We start from the raw sequence: 19,012 nt of genomic DNA on the forward strand, positions 1-19,012 counted from the left end.
TAATGAAATTTTTTATATGGTGTGAGATAATGAATGGTTCAACTTCACATCTTTTGCGTGTGGATATCCAGTTTCCCCAGCACCATTTGTTGAAGAGACTGTCATTTCCCTATTGAGTGGTCTTCATACTTCTGTCAAAAATAATTTGAATGTGTATGCAAGGGTTTATTTCTGACCTCTCCGTTCTATTCTGTTGGTCTTTATGTCTGTCTGTGTTTATGGTAGTACAACACTGTGTTGATTACTGTAGCTTTGTGATATGTTTTGAAAGCAGGAAGTGTGATTCCTCCAACTTTCTTTTATTCTAAATTGTTTGGGTTATTTGGAGTCCCTTGAATTTTATGATGATTTTTTCTGTTTTCTGGGAAAAAAATGCTCTTGGGATTTTGATAGCAATTTCATTGAATCTGTGGATTGTTTTGGGTAGTATGGACATCTTAAATGATAATACGTCTTCCAATCAATTTACATAGGTGTCTTGTGACTTATTTGTGCCTTCTTTAATTTCTTTTTATTTTCTCTAAGACCTTAAGTAATTTCTACACCCAATGTGGGGCTTGAACTCATATCCATGAGACCAAAAGCCACATGCTCCACCGACTGATCCAGTCAGGTGCCCCAAGTGTCCTCTTTAATTTCATCCAGCAATATTTTGTAATTTTCAGTGTATAAGTATTCTACCTCCTTGGTTAGGTTTATTCCTAAGAAGTTTTTTCTTTTGATGCAATTGTAAATAAACTTATTTTCTTAGTTTCCCTTATTGGATTGTTCATTGTTGGTGTATAGAAGCACAACTGATTTTTTTTAAGTTTTTATTTATTTTGAGATAGAGAGACCGTGTGTGTGCACACAAGCGGGAGGGGGCAGAGGGAAGGAGAGACAGAATCCCAAGCAGGCTCTGCACCACCAGCGCGGGGCTAGATGTGGGGCTCAAACGCGTGAACCGTGAGATCATGACCTGATCTGAGATCAAGAGTCTGACCCTTAACCACTGAGACACCCAGGCATGCCGAAGCACAGCTGATTTTGTGTGTTGACTTTGTATCCTGCAGCTTTGCTGAATTTGTTCATTCTAACAGGTGTGTGTGTGTGTGTGTGTGTGTGTGTGTGTGTGTGTGTGTTTGTGAAATTTTTCGAGTTTTCTACATCCAGGATCATATCTGAAAACAGATAATTTTACTTTTATAATTTGGGTGTCTTTTCTTTTTCTTGTTTTTTATTTTCATTAAAATTTTTAAATGTTTATTTATTTTTGAGAAATATGGAGAAATAGTGAGCAGAGGAGGGGCAGAGAGAGAAGGAGACACAGAATCTGTAGCAGGCTCCAGGCTCTGAGCTGTCAGCACAGAGTCCAGTGTGGGGCTTGAACCCACGAACCGTGAGATCATGACCTGAGCCGACGGCCGATGCTGTCTTTAACCGACTGAGCCACCCAGGTGCCCTTAAGTGCTTTTTTAAAAATGTTTATTTTTGAGAGAAAGAAAACAAGTGGGGAAGGGGCAAAGAGAGGAGGACACAATCTGAAGCAGGCTGCACACTGCAAGCAGACAGTCCGATGTGGGTCTAGAACTCATGAACTATGAGATCATGACCTGAGTCCAGGTCTGACATTTTAACAGTGGGAGCCACCCAGGCACGCACCCCTCTTGCTTAATTGTTTTGGGTAGGACTGCTGATACTATGTTGCATAGAAGTGGGGAGAGTGGGCATCCTTGCCTCATTCCTGATCTTTTTCTTTTTTCCAATGTTTATTTTTGAGAGACAGAGACAGAGCATGAGTGGGGGAGGGGCAGAGAGAGAGGGAGACACAGAATCTGAAGAATCTGAAGCAGGCTCCAGGCACTGAGCTGTTGGCACAGAGCGCGACAGGAGGCTCGAACCGAGGAGGCTCGAACCGTGAGATCATGACCTGAGCCGAAGTTTGACGCTTATCTGATTGAGCCACTCAGGCCGCGCACCCCCCCCCCCCCCCCCGCCTCATTCCTGATCTTAAAGGGAAAGTTTCAGTCTTTAACAGTAGGATATTAGCTGTGGGCTTTTCATTAGTGGCCTTTGTTTTGTTGACTTTCCTTCTATTCCTAGTTTGTTGAGTGTTTTTATCATGAAAATGTGTTGAATTTTATCAAATGCTTTTTCTGCATCAGTTGAGATGATTATGAATTTTTTTTGTCTTTCATTCAGTTTGGTGCATTGCAATGATTGATTTTCATATGTTGCACCAGCCTTGCATTCTAGGAATAAATCCCATTTGGTCATGGTGTATACTATGTTTAAGGTGCTATTGAATTTGGTTTGCTAGTATATTTTTAAGGATTTCTGTATTGGTGTTCATCAGGGATGTTGGTCTGAGGGTTTTTGTAGTGTCTGTCTGGCTTAATTTAACTTTTAAAATGTCATTTACATGTTTTAATCTTTAGGAAAGTTTAAGGTTAGAATTTAAATAAATTTAGTTTACATATGTATGACTCTTCTGTCATTGTCATTGTGTAGAATTAACAAAAGAAGAACCAACCTCTTAAATCTGAAATAAGAAATGGGAAGTATCCATACTGGTTTATAAACTTCATTGTGAAAGCATATTTGATTTCTGAACTTCCAATATAAATATAATTCAAGCCTATGAATTGTATACTGTGGGTGTTAGTAGAAAGGTTAGCAGTTTATATCAAGTGGATGCTAATGCTAGGTATTTTAACAGGTTGTTATCTAAGCAGAAATAGAAGGCACAAAAAATATTAAATATGTAGCTTGTATGTTGTGTTTCCTGGTCATACTAAAATGACAATATTTTTGTGCTTACTAGTAGTAACTGAAAATAAACATTTTAGATTAAAATTTCCCATTATCCTCTATAGAGTGGTTTTGCTTGTTTACACTTTGCTTTTATTGTTGTTTGTTAACTGAATTATCTTAGTTACAGTTGTATCTCCATATTCCTGTGACTTATTAATAAACACTCAGTATTTCATTTAGATACTTTTTGTACTACCTTGAATAAATAAATGAAAGTTTTGATATAATCCGAGAATATGTGAGATAAAAATGTGGATTTCCCTTGAAATCCAGGTAGGATTATCCTTATTTTCATTTACTTTGCTATCACATCTGCTTTGCTATCTGTTGCTTGAAATCTGCCAGTGAGCTAGTGGTGCTCAATGTGAAGTGGGTTTGATGGTGATAATGTACTGTGCTTATACTGTATACCATTTATAAGTATTTACACATGAATTTAGCTCATGGTTGTAAATTTGGTTTTCAGATCTAGATATTCATTTATATCAGCTAATTGGGTCTCACCTTTGAAATGTTGATAGCCACTACACCCAGTTGTAATTATTGCTGTTTATTCATGATGTCTTAACATACAGAAAGTTCTGTCAGTGGGGGCATATATATATTTTTAAATTAACTCAGTGTCGAAAGGTAGGTATGGTATTCTGGTATAAGTTAGATGAAGAGTGAGCATTGATAGTATTTTTAAAAATTACTCATGATTTAGCTATTGACCTTGGCAGACTGAGATAAGAGTTTAAGGTGATAGTTTATGGTAAAACAAATATTCTGTTTTGATGTTTAGCTTGATATTTATTTTGATATTTATCTGTTTTGATATTTATTTATAAAAGTCAACTGCAGCTTGTTAGGACACACTGGGGAATCAGCAGACTTGGAATTAGATAGTTGATACATGTCCAGTATATCAGGTATGATATGATATCCAGTGTCTAGCAGCAGCCAGTGCCGGTATGGTAGACAGATGGGAGGACGATGTGGCATTCAGATTAGGGCATCTGGAGAGACACAGAGATGCTGTTTTTAGGGTGGGTTTTGGGCAGGAATCCAGTTCATGGGATGGGGTTGGTAGATAATTTATAGCAAGAACAAAGCAGGGTATTGATCCTGGGATGACTCAGACACAGGGTACAACTGAGTACAGGGTGAAAGAGTAGTGGGTCTGCAGGAATAAAGCAGAAGCTTTTTCTTATCTCCCTCCCCTTCCCCTGCCAACACCCCCCTCCCCCAACTGGTAGTACTCATTTGTTGCAAAGTTGAGGAGTGGCATGCTAGATTTTCTACAGAAATCAGAATCGATGGTCAAGATCTGGGGCAAGCAGAATATGTAGGTTGGGCTAGGTGATTCTAATTGTGTTTAGCACTGGAGTCATATTTGGAAGGTATTGGGGAATGTGGGTAGACAAGGAAACTAGCAAGATTGCTGAGCACCTACTATCACATACTTAAAAATAGGAGGGGAACAGGTGGATGTTTCCAGTTCTGTCTGGCTTTAGTTTCTGGCAATGTGTAGTGATAGCATATCTGTGTAGACTGTGCCCCAGCTTGCTCCTTCCCCTCTTCCTGAAGTAGAAGTTGTTTCTGAAGTGTCGTGGCATTGTGTTCAGTTTGTCTACTTATTTGAGAAAGTCCTTTTACTTCTGGCCTCCCTCTTTCCTTCTGTATATTGTTTTTTAAATTTGTAAGGGCAGATACTTGACCTATCATACAGTTAATTAGGAAATGTAGGTGGGGTCATTAATTCTCTGAAGTGCGCAGATTTCTTCTAGTCCTACCGTTTCCAGATTACCTTTTCCTGTGCTAAAGCAGGTGCTTTCACTAGAAATTCTTAAGGACTCCATCTAGGTTTATGGAAACGAAAATATATTTGCAAATGATACATGTGGTAGCTACGATATGAGTATGCTATCAAGAAATGTTTTGGTTGAAGTTTTGTTACTGGTCTGGGTGTACATGATCATTGCTTGATTTGTCATTTCTTTACACCTTGTCATCTCCTTAGAAGACTATAGCAGAAATTGGGGAGATAAACAGAGGGAAGAAAAACATCTTTTTGAGCAAGGAGAAATCTTTTTTTAAGAAGATTATTAATCATTAAAGGGACAGTAGATTTTCTTCTTTTGAAGGTAAGTATTTACGATTAGCAGTTTTTTGGTGAGCTTTTCATTTCTTGCCCTATGTACTCAAAGTTGCCACGTATCATTTGACATAAGGAATGATAATAACTTTCCTATTTTGATGAAGTGTTCTGCTGCAGGAACTAGTTTACCTTTTAACATTCATGACCTCAACCTAAATGATAGACTCCTGCCAGTTGGCTTCTAAGAAAGTAGATAGGCCAATAAAAGCATACCTATGTTCATAAGGTTTTTGGGGGTGCCTGGGTGGCTCAATTGGTTAAGCGTCGGACTCTTGATTTTGGCTTGGGCCATGATCTCATGGTTTGAGTTTCAGCCCTGTGTGGGGGCTCCGCCCTGGCAGTTCGGACCCTGCTTGGGATCATCTTTCAGCCTCTCTTTTTGCCCCATCCCCCCTCAAAATAAATACATAAACTTTAAAAAAATATACAAAAAGTTTTTGTTCCCTGCTAACCTTGAGTAGATGAACATGGTAATGATCATTTTATGTGAGCGCTTGGATGGCTCGGTTGGTGCAGCATGCGACTCTTGATCTCAGGGGTCGTGAATTTGAGCCCCACATCGGGAGTAGAGATTACTTTTTAAAAAAAGATCATTTTGTGATAGAACTCGGATTTTTGTAAATACTTTGAGATTATGGACCCGAAATATGAATAAATCAGCAGAGATAGTTTTGTAATTCCTCAGATAGTTCAGATTTTAAAAGATGACATTAAAAAAATACATCTCCACCTACATAATTTACCTTTTCCATACTAACAATAAAATTGTGAGTTAAAAATGTGAAAATCACCTATATTGTCACCATCCTGATGGTTTTTTTGAATGTTTTTTTTTTTGAGAGCGGGAGTGTGCCTGCACACCTGCGCAGCACAGGCAAGGGAGTAGCAGAACATGGAGAGAGAGAATCCCAAGCAGGTTCCCCACTGTTGGGGCAGAGCCCAGAGCTGTCAGTGCAGAGCCTGACACAGGGCTCAAGCTCAGGAACTGTGAGATCATGATCTGAGCCAGAATCAAGAGTTGGATGCTTAACCAACTGAGCCACAGGCATCCCACCACCCTATGTTAACTGTTCTCCTTTGCTGCTGCTTTTTTGTTGTTGTTAATATTGCATCCATTGATAGAGGGCTTTGATGTATCAAACTTTACCCATGTTGCTACACAGTCATCATAAATAGTTGTAGAGAATGAATGTTATATTATTTGTGTTTTTGTACCGTAAGTTAATAAATGGCTGGACATTTAGGTTGTTCCTACTTTTAAGTGTTTATATTATAGTGATGGTGGCATTTCAGAGGGTTATATGTATTTCTTAGATGTGATTCTTAGAGAAGGATGTAATCCTTTTGAGAAGAGTGTTAAGATAATAGATTAGCATGTTTGTATGTGCTGAATTTGCTGGCCTTTAGCAGCTGAATATTTCTCCATTTTTAGGGACATAACACACCTAGTCATTTTAAATGCTCCCCTCACTCCCTAACAATATGTGGATTCTGAGGGACCTTGTTAGTGATGGCTCTCTGTTTTGGAGCTTTTTACTTTGTGTTTTGAGACCACTTGGGATTTGAGTTAAAAGAACTTTGAAACAATTCTTTTACCAAAAAATCAAAATTACTCTAAGATTTTTAAACAATATCATAGGAAAACATGTTTTTTGTATATTTTTACTTTTTTGGGGGGGGGTAATTTTAATGAATTTATTAGCAGGTGATTCAAAGTTAATTATGCAAACATAATGACATTTTTTATATATTTGTGTTTGTATGTTCTAGTTATAGGAGTCTAACAGGTTTTCACAAGTGAGCGAAGATTTTGTTATTGAGTGAATTTAACATGGAATGCAAATTTTGAATAATAGGCCATAAACATGTATTTATTATAGATAACTTGAAAAAGCTATGGTGATCAAGTTTTAGCTTTTAGATCTTTGTTTATATCAAAAGAAGTGCTACTGAGAGCATTTACTTGAATTTAATGTATAGAATTGAAAATATATAATCACCTATTACCTTTTATTCTAATAATTATGTGTGAATGTATTTAACAAACCTTTAATGGCAGTATACTAATACACTTGAGCTTAAGGAAATGGTTTTACTTTAGAGTATATTCAAACTGTCTACAAATGTGTTACTTAGTTTTCAGTAAGGAGAAACAGAAGCTAATTGTTATTGTATGTATTTTTTTCTTAAAAGGAACATAGTGATTAAGAGCTAAAGCAAATTTCATTTCTGTGAATTATCTTCCAAAGCTTTTGGAATGTTAACTCTTTTATAGTAGTTGCAGAATCAGTTTTTGTGATAAGAATCAGTTTTTCCTTGACACTAGGTGAGAGCTCCACCTTGTGATCTTTGAGCATATTTTTTAAAAAATTAGTAACCTATAGTAGGCCAGAAATGGTGTGATACGTTTGATCATCAGACTCTTACTTTTATTTGAGCATTACATATTCTTACAGTTTTGGGTTTTCCCACTTGGGACAAATGTTATTAAGTCTATTTAAAGACTTTGTTTATAAGTTTTTTTAATGTAAGTCTTTGGGGGAAGCAACTGTTTTTATATACAGCTGTAGACATTTAAAATAAAAAAAATTATAGCCCTTTCTACTGATAAAAGTTTATATTCTTAAAAAAACCCAGTGCGCATTTACCCATTGATTCCCCCTCCCCTTAAAGAAGTACAAACCAGCTTTAATATGTATAATGTTTTGAGCTATGAAGAACTGTTTTGGTCGCAAATTGGTTATTTAGACAGTGATTAAAATAGCAAAAACTCAGATACAGGCAATTTGGTATTTATGCTTAATAATATTAGGTGGCAGTATAGGTAGGTGCCTTCTTGTAGAAATATATTTTCATGTTTATTGGTACAGGTAGTTCCATAAGGGTAAGGATCTCTCCTGTTCACCACTGTGCGCCCCAGTGCACAGCACTGCATTTGGCACATGGTATAGATACCTTTAATTGGTTGGATGGATTTTTAATAATTAGAAAATTATTAGAACAAATATTTAACCAGGATAGGGAGTTGGCGAGTTTAATAATTTTTTTCTAAATCTATTAGACCTTGTCATGGTATTTCTTTTTAAAATACAACTTGTAGGGGCGCCTGGGTGGCTTAGTCGGTTTAGCATCCAACTTCAGCTCAGGTCATGATCTCATGGTTTGGGAGTTCGAATCTCGCATCTGGCTCTGTGCTGTGTTGACAGCTCAGAGCCTGGAGCCTGCTTCAGATTTTGTGTGTGTGTGTGTGTGTGTGTGTGTCTCTCTCTCTCTCTCTCTCTGCCCCTTCCCTGCTCGCACGCTCTCTCTCTCCTTCCTTCCCTCCCTCCCTCTCTCTCTCTCTCTCTCAAAAATAAACATTAAAAAAAATTTTTTTTTCAACGTTTATTTATTTTTGGGACAGAGAGAGACAGAGCATGAATGGGGGAGGGGCAGAGAGAGAGAGGGAGACACAGAATCGGAAACAGGCTCCAGGCTCTGAGCCATCAGCCCAGAGCCCGACGCGGGGCTCGAACTCACGGACCGCGAGATCGTGACCTGGCTGAAGTCGGACGCTTAACCGACTGTGCCACCCAGGCGCCCCTAAAAATTTTTTTAAATACAACTTGTCTGAGAGACTTAACATCTTCATAAATTCCATTTTTCCTTAGTGTTTGCTGTGGTTTCTAATTACCAAATCCATGTTAGTATAACCCTGTATACTGAACAAATTAATTTGACCTGGCAAAACTTGTACACTAGAAATTTGTGCTATTTAGAGGAATGTGGTAAGTGTATCATATAATGCTTATTTTATTTAGTGTTCTCTGCTTTTCAGAGCTGATGCATTCTTTATGTCCCTTAGGAGAATATATTTATGAACTACTTTTAAAAACTGTGTATTTAAGGAATGCAGCAAGTTTGGTTTTATAAAGTGCTTGGGGGAGGGCTGAGGACATTGCAGGTAGGCAGACAGAACAAGCACTTCATTTCCATCTTGCCATCTAGATTGCCTGGTTAGTGTTGGTTAGAACTTATTAGCTCTATACTTCTCCAACTCCTTTATAAAAAACAAAATTGTTTCTTAAGAAGTAATTTTTTTTTTAATAAGTTGGGATTTTTAGGAGGCTAGAGTGCATCCTACGTGTGATGGCAAGCATCAGAGTTCTGGTGTGCTACTTAGATAATTCCTTAGGTTACAATAAGAATAAAACCAAATTAACAATTTAGTGGTTTTAGAGGAGAACAATCCTGGGACCATGATTTAGTGCAATGAGAAGACCATACTAACGGTCATACCCAAATAAAGATTTTACAATATGAGTACTCTTCAGAAAAAAAGATCAACTCAGAGTGGCAGTATAGACAACCCCTGATTATTCAGGGCTTGATTTGTGGATTACTCATTCTTCTTGTTTCTCTTATTACCTCATTATTTTGCTGTTCATAGTAGCTTCATTAGAGTGAGCTAGGAAATGTAGTGTTTTGAATTTCTATTAATTGCATATTACTAGCCATTTATGATTTTTAGAGACTTAAAATTAATGGAAAAAAATGGGGCACCTGGCTGGCTCGGTTGGCAGAACATGCGACTGTTGATCTCAGGGTTTCAGCCCCACTTTGGGTGTAGAGATTACTTTAAAAAAAATCTTAAAATTAATGGAAAAATTGAATTATCAGTTTCTTGTATAATGTCATATTTATTGGGAGAGATCATTAGAAGTTAATCAGTATGCAATATTTTAGCATTATTATTTTTGGGGAGCATAGAGAGTGCATGTGTGCGTGCGAGCAGGGGAAGGGCAGAGAGAGGAGAGAGAAAATCCCAAGCAGGCTCCATGCTCAACACAGAGCTCAATGCGGGACTGAATCTCACAACCCTGGGATGGTGACCTGAGCCAAAATCAACAGGTGGACACTTAACAGACTGAGTCATCCAGGTGCCCCATAATGTTTATTATTAATTAGATATATTTAGTCTTATCTGCTTTTTCTTTAGGTGGCCATCAAGTACTAGATTCACATGGAAATAAAAGAAAAACATAAAAAAATTATAAAAGAAAGTTACACACAAGATTAAGAGCTATTTTTTCTTTTTTGTTATAGACAGACTTATCATTTACTTTTAGATCATTTTCTCATTTAGGATCTGCATCTTTGACCTTCAAAATTAGAAATAATATCCTTCCTATGGCCAAACTAAACTTATTTTGGTCACATATGGCATCATCTGTTGTCTACATGACATTATTGGTATTTAAATTGATTGTAAGTTCCTTGAGGGAATAGATCAGAGCTAACATTTTTTCCCCTTCTCTTTTCAACACAGTGTGGTATTATCATGACATTATTTATTAATAAGCAAGACTTTGGGCTGCTTCTTTTATTATAGAAGAACCTGCCTTTTTTTTTTTTTAAGGTAGGCTCTATGCCTAACATGGGGCTTGAACTCATGACCCTGAGATCAAGAGTTGCATGCTCTACAGACTAGGCCAGTCCGGCACCGCTGGCTAGCTCCTTTTAACTGTACGGTACATCATCAGCAAAAAGCTGCAGAATTTTTAGGCATCTTGTATTATGGTTTTAAACTTGTCATAAAGATTTTAGGACCAGTAAAAGAGTCATATCCTGTTCCTAGTTAGGGCATACATCTCTTTAAGCCAGGCTAGAGAATCATAACAAATTTTAGTTATTTAAACCAGAACATTTATTTGTAACTAATTATTGAAATCCTTAAGATGAAACAGATGCTGCAGCATCTGCCCTCTTGGGTTTAAGTGTTGTTCTTTCACGGAATCCATGCTGGAATCTGCAGTATACAATTTTTAGGTGCCTCATTTGATCAGTCCCAGTGGTGTTTCATCTTTTAGCCTTGGCACTCCAGTTATACTTTCTCTTCCCCTTGACAGGATTATTTGCTACAGGTTGGCTTTTTTTTTTAAATTTAAATTTCTTAAAAATATGTATTTATTTTTGGGAGACAGAGAGACAGAGTGCAGGCAGGGGAGGAGCAGAGAGAGAGGGAGGCATAGAGCCTGACGTTAGGCTCAAACCCATGAAGCATGGGATCATGACCTGGGCCAAAGTCGGACGCTTAACCTACTGAGCCACCCAGGCGCCCCACCACAGGTTGACTTCTGAAGGTGGTAGGCCGTGGAGCCACGGTGGCGGCACAATGTGTGCGTCTTATTGCCACACTTTCCAAATGATTACATCCCCTTCATCTTCTCGTTTCTGTGGCCGAGACCAAAGAGAGAGAATCATAACAAAATTTAAAAATAATTGTCTGTAATACAGTGTTTTTTCTTTGTAACTGTTGTCGCTACGGTGGGGCTACATCTGTTTATAACAAATCCACATCTAGAAAAAGCAGTCAAATGCAAGGGGAAAAAAATCCTTATTTACTAAAGGACAGTAGCAGGCACTGGGAAATTTAGTTTTTGTTTTGTTTTGTTTTGTTTTGTTTTGTTTTGTTTTGTTTTTGTTTGTTTTAAGATTTTAAGTAATCTCTATACCAGAACTTACAACCTGGAGATCAAGAGCTGCATGCTCTACCAACTGAGCCAGCCAGGTGCCCTGGAGATCTAGTTTTTGAGTATGGATATCTTTCCCAATATTTTTCATTTGTTTGTAATAAATATGGCATCCCTTCCCTTAAAGGAATTGTTTGTCTTAGAAGAAAGAAGCAAACCATCATTTTACCCACGTAAATATATGAATATATTTCTGACATTGGGGTGTTCCAGAAGATGATAAAGAAATGATAGCAGCTCCAGAAATACCAACTGATTTTAATCTACTACAGTAAGTATATTATGAAAATTTTTAAATACTTGCTTTTTCCACGAAATGGGAAATATAGTATATTAATTTCAGTTAAAGTTAGTTCAGAAGTTCTAACATATAAGATAGAAGATAAGCATGTAACTTTGAAACAGTTTATATCAGTGCTGGTTTGTCTCTGTAAAAGCAATTCCATGGTTTTCTGTACTATGTGTTAAATTTATTTTTTAATTTATTATTTTGCCATGTGATTCTTTGAATCTGTACTTGGTTTTACAGTAGCAAACTGTTTGAGGGAGTGCTGTGAAATTCTTAAAAAGTACAGTGTTCTCATTAGTAAGGAATATGTACCATGTAGTAGCATTTAGGATGTAATATCAGATTTTTGTTAGAAAATCCAATGATAATAGGATAAAACAAATCTGGGAGGGTAGGATATACTCTTCATATTTTTTTCCAGAAACAAATTACATGCTTAGTGGTCCATAAAGTAACTTCAACGTAGGTATTTTCTCTTACCCTTGTTCTAAAAGCTACCTATACTCCTTATTCAACTTTTATTCTAACTACTTTTTAGTATTTGATGTAGGAAGGAATTTGAGCTACTGTATGTAATAGTAGTTTTCACACTAAGCTGCAGTTTCCTGAGGTGCCTCAGTGAAAAGTGAAACTTTAAACTGCCTTTGGATCCCTTTAACTTTACACACATATACACCATAGTATATTTGCTGTTGGAATTTTTATAAGACTTGATTTGAAAATAGTTTGGTTGCTAAAAATTGTGAAAACATTAGATAGATACCTTTGTACATAATGGTTGCCAGTGTCTACTTTTGATGCTGTATAGATTTTCATGTTTATTTATAAAAATTACAAATTTTTAATTTTAATTTTATTTTAGAGAGAGAAAGGGGGATCGCAAGCAGGGGAGAGGGGCAGAGGGAGGGAGAGAGAATCTTAAGCAGGCTCCATGCTCTGTGTGGAGCCAGACTCAGGGCTTCATCCCACAACCATGGGATCATGACCTGAGCTGAAATCAAGAGTTGGATGCTCAACCAACTGGGCCACCCAGGCGCTCCTAGGTTTTCATTTTTGAAATAACTTTATTATTTTCAGTGGAGACTATGGGGGGTCTACTGGGATGTTGCCAATATTTCAAAGTACGTTTTTTAATGTGACTTCAATCCCAGTGTTTATTAATTCTATTTTAAGATTCTTGAGGGACATTTCTTATTTTTGTTTGAGGGAGGATATGGGATAGTGTTAGGAAAAAATAATTTTTGGTTTGACTATTGTAAAATTAGGAAATTTCTTAAATTGTTAATTAATATTGGAGCCAATTAAGACTGTTTATATTATAGGGGCATCTGAGTAACTCAGTCGGTTGAGCATCAGACTTCGGCTCAGGTCATGATCTCGCAGTCTTTGAGTTCAAGCCCCGGGTCGGGCTCTGTGCTGACAGCTCAGAGCCTGGAGCCTGCTTCAGATTCTGTGCCTCCCTCTCTCTGCCCCTCTCCCACTCACACTCTCTCTCAAAAATGAATAAACGTAAAAAAAATTAAAAAAAAGACTGTTCATATTATAAACTAGACTACTATTAGAATATCTCAAGTAATTAAGGACTGAAATAGGATAATGGATAAGTGGGAATTGTTGTGGAGGTAGAATAGCACTATTTGGTGGGGGATGAGATGGGAGCCAGGGTAAAGAGAAAGGAGTGGGTGGTTCAGTCATATGATAGATGACTCATGAAATTTCAAGCCACTAAAAGGTTAACCTCGTATGCTCCATAAACATACTAGCATAGGCTATTTTACCTAGGATAGGTGGTGGTGTTCTTTTGATCTTAAAAGCAGAGGAAAACACTGGAGGAAGACAGACTTTCAAGAATATTTCTTCTCTGGTTGGGGATATTTTAGACTCTTATCCTGATTACTCCAGATTTCTTCATAAGGTTTTCCAGTTTGTAATCAAACCTCTAGTGGCTCATTCTTTTAGTTGGGATAGCCTGGAGATGAGGATTAGGAGTGTAATTGAGCCTGTGATTACTCTGTGGCCATTGGAATATTGTGAAGACTAGTTATTGTTTGCAGACTTACTGCAGTTCCTGAGCTCTCTAAGAGAGATGGTGTCCCACAGATGTCTTGGGAAGGAAGAAGTATTATTTATATTCAGCAGATCCTTAAAAACATTTTTTTTTGCAAGACCATATAGGTATGTGGGGAGAATATTGTTGACAACAATCTTCCTAAGATGTAACAGGCATGAGTTTTTCAGGGTTAATATTATAGTAGTCTTTTAGGTTTTGGTGCATTAACTCTGGGAAATGGTATTTATTATAAGCCCTTTCCTCACAGCATTATAGGAGATAGTTAAGATTGCCACTATCTTCAGTACATTGTTTAAATTACTTTGTATCTGAGTGCTGTAAATAGTAATTTTTTTCCCTGCTAGCACCTTAACCATTATTATACGTATGTAAAGTATTCCTACCTCATAGCCTCCGGACAACTGGTTATTGTGGCAATAAAAATGGAAATAAAAGAAATCTAGTTAGAGAAGACTAGCTTTAGAAAGATAGCTTTAAATTTTGATTGCATTTATTTTAAGCAAAACTGGTACGAGGTTTACATATTTGGAGTGGCAGACTTTTATCTTTTATGGGTGTGGCTCAATCCTAAAATCCATTATGACCCAAATTCCAAGTATGCCTTGGCTTAAGCATTTAAATGAGATTATGTTAGTACTATTTAGATACAGAGACCCATATTTACATATATATGAAGCATTACACATATGTATTTAAATTAGTCTTCTTCCTCATGTGTATGAAAATCCAGATAATACAAAACACCCCACCTTCTCCAAAATAAAGGACAACTTTACTTCTTGTACGAGAATGAAGAAACTTGAGAGATTTCATTCTTTCTTGCATATACATTGTTTGTAGATGAGAAGATTGAGAGATTGTCACTTGTTTCAGATCACACAGTTTCTTAGTACTAGAATCAGTTCTCCTGACTATATAGCTTACCACCTCTTTATTTCAAAAAGGATTTTGATCAATTAGCATACCTGTATTTCAAATGGCTTAGTTTGTAAACATGTTTTATATATACCTTTCAGAAATACATGTTTTGTATAGTTATATTTAGATATACAAATATTTTTTGAGTGAGAGAGGAGTGGTCAGAGGATCCTTAATATTGCTAAAATTCCCTAATATTAAGTTCATCTAGTTCTTAGTGTTAAAATACAGTTTTCTGAGCACAATGGTGTTTCAATCAGAAAATGAAACCAGCCATTACAATAGAACACAATTCCTAGGGTTAAAATTTTGAGAACCATTGGTTTTGTTTTTGTATTTTGGTTAAAATTAACAAAATAAAAAATGTTTAGATATTTGTGTTTTAGATTATTGTTTTTGTAGTTATGTAATTTTATGTTTGGGAATGTGCTGTGGTATGATGCTTTGGGGAAGCATCTTCATTATATTTAATGAATAAGAATTAATTGAAAATAATTAATTGAAAAGAATAAATCAAACCTTTCTGTTAGAAAATATGGCAAAAATTATTAACTCCACCAATGTTTTTTAAAAAAGTTTTATTTATTTTTGAGAGACAGTGCGCCAAGTGAGGGAGGGGCAGAGAGAGAGTGGGACACAGGATCTGAAGTGGGCTCTGCACTGAGAACATTGAGCCTGAGGTGGGCCTCCAACTCACAAGCTGTGAGATCATGTCTTGAGCTGAAGTCAGATGCTCAACTGACCGAGCCACCTAGGTGCCCTAAATTCCACCTGTATTTCTAAGGAAATGTTTTTGTTGTTTTTTTAAAGTTTATTTATTTATTTTGAGAGAGAACATGCATGCTGGAGGGGCAGAGATGGAGGGAAGGAGAGAATCCCAAACAGGCTCCCTGCTGTCAGCACAGAGCCCGATGTGAGACTCGATCCAGTGAACCATGAGATCATGACCTGAGCTGAGATCAAGAGATCAGATACTTAACTGACTGAGTCACCTAGATGCCCCTATAAGGAAAGTTTTAAATAATTGCTTATCTTTCTGTCACAGGGAGTCAGAAACACATTTTTCTTCTGACACAGATTTTGAAGACATTGAAGGAAAAAACCAAAAGCAAGGCAAAGGAAAGGTATGTACAGACTATAACTTTATTTTGGTTCTTAAGGTCATTTGTACACACACACACACACACACACACACACACACATATAGTTTTAGTTGTATCTCAGATATTCTATTTTTTTTTAATTTATTTATTTTGAAAGAGAGAAAGGCAGGGAGAGAGAATCTCAAGGAGGATCTGCACTGTCAATGTGGAGTATGATGCAGGGCTTGAACTCATGAGCCATGAGATCATGACCTGAGTCCAAATCAAGAGTCAGACTGACTGACTCTTGCAGCCCCAGTCAGATAGATATTCTCTTTTAAAAATGCTTTTTTCCTGGATTGGTGTGGTAAACCTTCTGAACACATATGGTTTCTTTGGCTTCTAGGCCAAATATCTTTTTTTTTTTTTTTTTTTTTTTTTTTTTTTCCGAGAGAAAATAAAAAGGGCAGCACAAGCTGGGAAGGGGCAGAGAGAGGGAAGGAGAGAGGGAGAGAGAAAATGAGAATCCCAAACAGGCTCTGTGCCATCAATGCAGAGCCCGATGCAGGACCTGATCCATGAACCATGGATCAAGAGTTGGGTGCTTAAAATCAAGAGTTGAATGCTTAATTGACTTAGTCACCGAGGTGCCCCTGGGTCAAATATCTTTTGATTATCTATTTCCACTACTGTAAAGTTGAAATTAATAATACATCATTGTTTCTTTTTTTAAAAAAAATTTATTATGTTTTTAATTTTAATTCTAGTATAGTTAACATACAGTATTACATTAGTGTTAGGTGTCAGTATAGTGATTCAATAATTTTATACATTACTCAGTGCTCGTCATGGTAAATGTACTCTTTAATCCCCATTGCCTATTTCACCCATCCCTCCACATACCTCCCCTGTGGTAACCATCAGTTTGTTCTCTATAGTTATGAAGAGTCAGTTTCTTGGTTTGTCTCTCTCTTTTTCATTTGTTCACTTGTTTCTTAAATTCCGTATAGGAGTCAAATCATATGGTATTTGTCTTTCTCTGACAGACTTATTTCACTTAGCATTATACTCTCTAGCTCCATCTATGTTGTTGCAAATGCAAGATTTCATTCTTTTTTATGGCTGAGTAATATTCCATTGTATGTACACACTACATTGTCTTTATCCATTTGTCTATTGATGGACATCTGTTGATGTGCTGCTTCCATAATTTGGCTATTGCAAATAATACTGCAGTAAACATAGAGGTGCATATATCGTTTTGAATTAGTGTTTTTGTGTTCTTTGGGTAAGTACCCAAATCGTTAGTGTGATTACTGGATCATAGGGTAGATCTAGCTTTAGTTTTTTGAGAAACTTACATACTGTTTTCCACAGTGGCTGCACCAGTTTGCCTTCCCACCAACAGTACACGAGGGCTCCTTTTTCTGCACATCCTTGCCAACACTTGTTTCCATTTCTAATAGATTCTTTTGTGAAGCACAGTATGCTAAACACAATGTAATATTTTGTTGGCTTTACACATGAGTAGTCAAATATAAAGCAAAGCAATAATAAGATGTTCTATTCTAAAGATGTAACCTATAACCAGTTCAAGTCTAATAGGTTACAGTTGACAAGAGTTTCACTCTTTATAAATAATGCCAAGGATAAAAACTAACAAAGTAAGGTTCTGAGTCAATAGAATGCAAGTTTAGAATATGAGTAGTTAGCCTGAGGGCTCTGGACAACTTGGTGAATGGGTGAATTATTTTGATGATTTGGAAAGTACACTTGACCCTATGCATGTGTGTGAATACATTGTACAAAAGCTGATTCATTTTTGTTAACCATTTTCTTTCCCAAAATGAATTTTGGATTTATATTTTCTTATGACATATTTACTTAAAGTCTAAATAACAGAAATGTAAAATGAACAAAGTAACATTTCCCTATAAACCTATCATACAGAAGTAATGTATTAAACATTTTGATGAACATACTTTTTTTTATACATATACCTGTCTATAAACATGCACGTAGAATTTTACTTAAATGGGTTTATACTATGCAGACTGCTTAATTTGCTTTTAAAACTCAATAGTATGTTGTCAGCAGCTTTCCTATCAGTGAATTTTTGCTGTAATTTCTAATGTTGTCAAGGCATCACATTTTATGTATGGAATATAATTTATTTAACTAGTCCTTGGAATATATTTTTAGAGTTCACATAATCCATGTTTCATAATTTCATATGCTTTTTTAGTCTGTTAAAAAGTGGAAGTTTTGAGACAGAAAAAGTGTGAATGAATAAAATGTTAACTCAGAACTATCCAAAGACAACTATAATTCTAGTGGGTAGTTTATGGTTTATTCATTATAAATCCATGTTTTCTTGTTCCACAAATATCTTGCAAAACTAAAAATCTGCTTTTGACTTTGATTTCATTTACAAGGTGGGATAAGACTAACAGTGGCATCTGAATAGAGGACTCCCCAAAGTTACTGTGCCACAGGTTAACTTTATATAAGCCACTGCTATGAGTGAGGTGTTAGGGGTCAGGTCAAGGATTTATTATAATAGTAACTTATGTTTTTTTTTTTTAAGTTTATTTATTTTGAGAGAGAGAATACATGCGAGGGAGGGAGGGGCAGAGAGGTGGGGAGAGAATCCCTCAGATTCTGTCAGCACAGAGTCTGATGTGGGGTTCGATCTCGAACTGTGAGATGATGACCTGAGCTGAAATCAAGAGTCAGATGCTTAACTGACTGAGCCACCCAGTCGCCCTGGTAACTACGTTTTGACACTATACTATGTATATCCCAAGCACTATGCTAATAATAATGTTTGTTTAACTAATTTAATATTTGAACCACCCTGTGGATTAGAAATCTTCCTTATTTTTATAGATAGGAAACTGTGGTCCAGAGAAGTCCAGTGCTTAAAGGATTTGAGCCCACATGTTGAAAGATGGTGCTCTTAATCCGCTGTAGTATGCTAGCTCATAGTCTTTCTTTAGAGATGTTTTTCATCTAGAAGATTGTACCCAGGTTAGCATGTTTATTTCTTGTACTTCCTGTGTTATCATTCCTTGCATGTTGTTTTCTAGCATAGCATATTCTTTGAACCGTTTTAATTGTACTAATTAGTTTTCCATACCAACAGGGGGTATTGAAGCATGTGATAGATAGATTGCAAATATATAGTTCCGTTTAATTAACATTAAC

The 19,012-nt window shown here is 36.5% G+C and overlaps 1 protein-coding gene across 7 annotated transcripts in view; it reads left to right on the forward strand.

Annotated features, from left to right (window-relative positions):
* Window positions 1–19,012, forward strand: part of STAG2 (stromal antigen 2) — a 138,355-nt gene that overhangs the window by 39,951 nt on the left and 79,392 nt on the right. For all 7 annotated transcript variants that reach the window (XM_043570617.1, XM_043570621.1, XM_043570619.1 and 4 more), the window contains 2 exons: window positions 11,573–11,716; window positions 15,769–15,847. In XM_043570617.1, coding sequence (XP_043426552.1) covers window positions 11,673–11,716; window positions 15,769–15,847 — 123 coding nt within the window. In that variant the 5' untranslated portion in view covers window positions 11,573–11,672. The remainder of the gene's footprint in view (window positions 1–11,572; window positions 11,717–15,768; window positions 15,848–19,012) is intronic.

Source organism: Prionailurus bengalensis, chromosome X (genome assembly GCF_016509475.1).
Source record: "Prionailurus bengalensis isolate Pbe53 chromosome X, Fcat_Pben_1.1_paternal_pri, whole genome shotgun sequence".
Classification (NCBI taxonomy): domain Eukaryota; kingdom Metazoa; phylum Chordata; class Mammalia; order Carnivora; family Felidae; genus Prionailurus; species Prionailurus bengalensis.